This window comes from Myxine glutinosa, chromosome 1, assembly GCF_964187855.1.
Source record: "Myxine glutinosa chromosome 1, kmMyxGlut1.1, whole genome shotgun sequence".
Lineage (NCBI taxonomy): Eukaryota > Metazoa > Chordata > Myxini > Myxiniformes > Myxinidae > Myxine > Myxine glutinosa.
Genome location: NC_136261.1, coordinates 26,161,449 through 26,165,670, shown reverse-complemented (window position 1 = coordinate 26,165,670; position 4,222 = coordinate 26,161,449). Strand labels below are relative to the sequence as shown.

The following is a 4,222-nucleotide window of genomic DNA, read 5'->3' as shown; positions in this document are numbered from 1 at the left end:
TCCTCCGACCGGTCCACCTCACGGTCCCCTGCCAGGTCCGCCGCACGGTCCTCTGCATGGCCCCCCGACCGGTCCGCCTCACGGCCTCCCGACCGGTCCGCCTCACGGTCCACCGACCGGTCCACCTCACGGTCCCCCCGAGCGGTCCGCCTCACGGTCCTCCCACCGGTCCGCCGCACGGCCCCCCGACCGGTCCGCCGCACGGCCCCCCGACCGGTCCGCCGCACGGTCCCCCCGGCCGGTCCGCCGCACGGTCCGCCGACCGGTCCGCCGCACGGTCCCCCCGACCGGTCCGCCCCACGGTCCCCCGACCGGTCCGCCGCACGGTCCCCCCGACAGGTCCACCGCACGGCCCCCCGACAGGTCCACCGCACGGCCCCCCGACCGGTCCGCACCACGGCCCCCCGACTGGTCCTCCGCACCACGGCCCCCCGACTGGTCCTCTGCACCACGGCCCCCCGACCGGTCCTCCACAGCATGGCCCTCCGACCGGGCCTCCGCAGCATGGCCCTCCGACCGGTCCTCCGCAGCATGGCCCTCCGACCGGTCCTCCGCAGCATGGCCCTCCGACCGGTCCTCCGCAGCATGGCCCCCCGACCGGTTCTCAGCAGCATGGCCCCCCCGACCGGTCCTCAGCAGCATGGCCCCCCCGACCGGTCCTCAGCAGCATGGCCCACCAACCGGTCCTCTGCAGCATGGTCCCCAAACTGGTCCGCCGCATGGTCCCCAAACCGGTCCGCCGCACGGCCCCCCGACCGGTCTTCCGCAGCATGGCCCCCCGACCGGTCCTCTGCAGCATGGCCCCCCGACGGGTCCACCGCATGGCCCCCCGACGGGTCCGCACCACGGCCCACCGACGGGTCCGCAGCACGGCCCACCGAGCGGTCCGCAGCACGGCCCACCGACCGGTCCGCAGCACGGCCCACCGACCGGTCCGCAGCACGGCCCACCGACCGGTCCGCAGCACGGCCCACCGACCGGTCCGCAGCATGGCCCACCGACCGGTCCGCAGCATGGCCCACCGACCGGTCCGCAGCATGGCCCACCGACCGGTCCGCAGCACGGCCCACTGACCGGTCCGCAGCACGGCCCGCCTCATGGTCCGCAGCATGGCCCGCCACATGGTTTGCCGTCTGGGCCACCGCATGGTCCGCCGACAGGACCTCTGCATGGTTCGCTAACAGGTCCACCCCACGGTCCCCCGACAGCTCCACACCATGGCCCCCCGACCGGTCCACTACTCGGACCGCGTCCTCCATCCGGTGCACCGACCGGTCCACCAACTGGACACCCACCTGGTCTTCTTCCCCGACCTCCAACTGGTCCTCCACATGGACCTCCAAGCGGTCTCCCACCAGTTTCCCTTCCTGGACCCTTATCTGGTCCTCCTCTAGGTCATCCTGCTGGTGTCCTTTCTGGACTTCCAACAGGTCCACCTACTGGTCCTCCACCTGGTGCACCAAGTGGTCCTCCACTTGGCCTTCTCTCTGGTCCCCTACCAGTACCACGTCCTGTCCTTTCAGGTCCTGGTGGCCTTCGAGGTGGTCCAGGAGCTCCTGGTCCTCCTGGTTTGCCACCCATTCATCACGGGCATCCATCACATGGTCTTCCTCCCCCTCTGCCTCCAAACAGCGAGTAATGTGTTGTCGGTATCTAAGTTGTAGGAAACAAAGTGGAAAGTAGTTGAGAGGGGAGTGAGAATTGTTGTTGAAAAATATGAGGAATTTAGTAAAGGAGTGAAGATGCTAAATCTTGAGATGACACTTTTCTGGGAGTATTTTGTAAAGGTTAATGTGAGAGGCAGTTTTTTGTGATTTGAAATAACTTGGTGCAGAATTATCATTATGCTTAATATGTTTTGCAACTTCTGTGTTTTTGCCTTGGTCAAAGTAAATTTGAACACTCGATAGTTGCCGCACGCTTGTACGTTGTTGTTTTTCGCAAATAAACAATCTGCATCGATGTCGAATCATTTGTTGTCATTGATATTGATGCCTGGGCTGGACATCATGCGGCTCGTTGCTCTAACCTGGCCTTAAACATTCCTCTGTTCTCGATCCTGCAGGAGCACATCAAATTGCTTTTATAGCTAACAAGCGTTACGCCTAGGTCCCCCGTCGGGGAAGTGATGCGAGTTGACAAAGTGGAACATGCAGAAAACATGCTATGATATGATATTTCGCTCACAAGGGTCAGACAGACATGGAGGTGGCCATCTTGGATTTTGACGTGGCTGTTATGTAAAACCAATCAGGTCCACACAACTTTAGTCCAACGGGTTGGTTTAATTGCATTTAGATCATAACATCATCCTGTAAAGTAGAAAATACAATAAGTATACGATGTGACATCTCATGGGTCCATTCATATCATTCAATGCAAGCAAGCTAGATATTCTATGCAGGCATACCGTTAGCGAGTCTACCAGATGTAACATGTCACAGGAGAAGTCTCGGAGCACCGTTCGCAGCAGCGGGTCTTATAGTCACGCCCCTAGCGGTGTCAACGAGCAGCGAGCATCACCCCGGGTTCAGTACGAATACGATTTCACTACATTCTCCCCCCCTGTCAGAATTATACGGCAGCGCGGCTAAAGCGAGTGAGCGTCAGCACGAATAGGGTGCGGAACATCGGTCGACCCAACCGTATCGGGCCGGGCGGCGAATTTCTCTGCCAGCACGTGTCCGAAATTCCCCGGGTACGGCATCACGTATCCCTGTGTCCCCGGCGTCAGAGGCGCCAACAGGGTCGGGTGACGAAGGGGGTAACTCCAAGTCGTCGGGCCCAGGTAGTCTCGGCGAGGGGAGGGTCGGTAGACTTTCGGCGATGGGAGCGTCGGGAGAGGCCATAGTCTCATAGATGGGTTCGATCGGTTCGTCCGATTCCCTACTTAGGTCGTCGACCCCGCAAGGGGCAAGGTGACGGACGGAGACAGTAGTCTCACGGCCATCAGTCGTCATCACACGAGCATGCTCAGGATTAGCCTGGAGAATCTGCACTTTGTCCACTAGGGGGTCGTACTTGCTCGCGCGAACCGCCCATTTAAGGTAGGCCGGCCCGGGCCCAGCGAGCCAACTGGGCAAAGACTGTATACACCCCGAGCTCCTGGGGTGGTGGAAAAGTCGCTCGTGGGGAGTTTGGTTGGTTGCCGTACTCAGGAGAGCCCTGATCGAGTTCAACGCCGCAGGTAGCGACCAAGCCCATTTATCGAGGCCCCGGCCGAGGGTCCGGAGGTGGAGCATGACGGCCCTCCAGATAATCCCGTTGAAGCGTTCGATCTGCCCATTAGCCTGGGGTCTGTACGGCGTGGTGTAACTAGACGCAATGTTATTTTGGAGCAGATAGCCGCGCACCTCCTGAGATAAGAAGACCGCACCCCGGTCGGTATGGACATAGGCCGGGTAACCGAACATTGAGAACAAGTTCTGTAAGCATCGCATCACCGTGGCAGCAGTCATGTCCGCGCACGTATAAGCAAAGGGGAATCGCGAGTACTCATCAACGATAGTGAGCAGATAGCGAGAGCCGCTCGACACCGGCAATGGGCCCTTGAAATCCATCGCCAAGCGTTCCCACGGGCGTGTAGCCTTCACCAGAGTCCCCATGGGAGGGTTATAGAAACGCGGTTTGATTTCCGCGCAGATAGCGCAGTCGCGACAGATACGGCGGATATCGTCAATCGAGTATGGGAGATTCCCACACCGCACAAAATGAGCGAAACGCGTTACGCCGGGATGGCCCGCAGTGGCATGCAGCACCCGTAGGCCCTCCAAAGAGGTGATACCGGCACATGTAGCCGGTCGTGATAAGGCATCGGCGGCCTGGTTATCCTTCCCCGGGCGATATTTGATGGTGTAACAGAAGTCGGCGAGTTCGATACGCCAGCGAGTGATTTTCTCGTTCTTAATGCGCTGGGCGTGTAAGGTGTCGTACATGAACGCAACGCTTTGCTGGTCCGTGATGATTTGGAAGCTCCGCCCGAGTAAGTACGGGCGCCATCGCCGAATAGACTCGACGATCGCATACGCTTCCTTTTCAACGGACGAGTGTCTCCGCTCAGCAGTGGTAAGAGTCCGTGAAAAGGAAGCCACGGGACGCCCCCCTTGGGAGAGGGTCGCCGCGATGGCCTGATCCGAGGCGTCACTTTCGAGGACGAATGAGCCGCTCTCGTCGATTGTCGCCACGGCGGCTCGGGCGATGTCGGCCTTAAGGCCTTCAAAGG

The 4,222-nt window shown here is 60.4% G+C and overlaps 1 protein-coding gene across 1 annotated transcript; it reads left to right on the top strand.

Moving 5' to 3' along the window:
* The first annotated feature begins 639 nt into the window (after positions 1-639).
* LOC137411467 (uncharacterized) lies at positions 640-1,969 on the top strand. Its single transcript, XM_078769907.1, has one exon. The coding sequence runs from the start codon at positions 641-643 to the stop codon at positions 1,637-1,639; it is 999 nt and encodes a 332-aa protein (XP_078626033.1). The 5' UTR covers position 640; the 3' UTR covers positions 1,640-1,969.
* The last annotated feature ends 2,253 nt before the right edge of the window (positions 1,970-4,222 follow it).

Bases quoted from the DNA above. Each gene is read 5' to 3' on its own strand.
- LOC137411467 (XM_078769907.1), top strand. From the start codon at position 641: ATGGCCCCCCCGACCGGTCCTCAGCAGCATGGCCCACCAACCGGTCCT.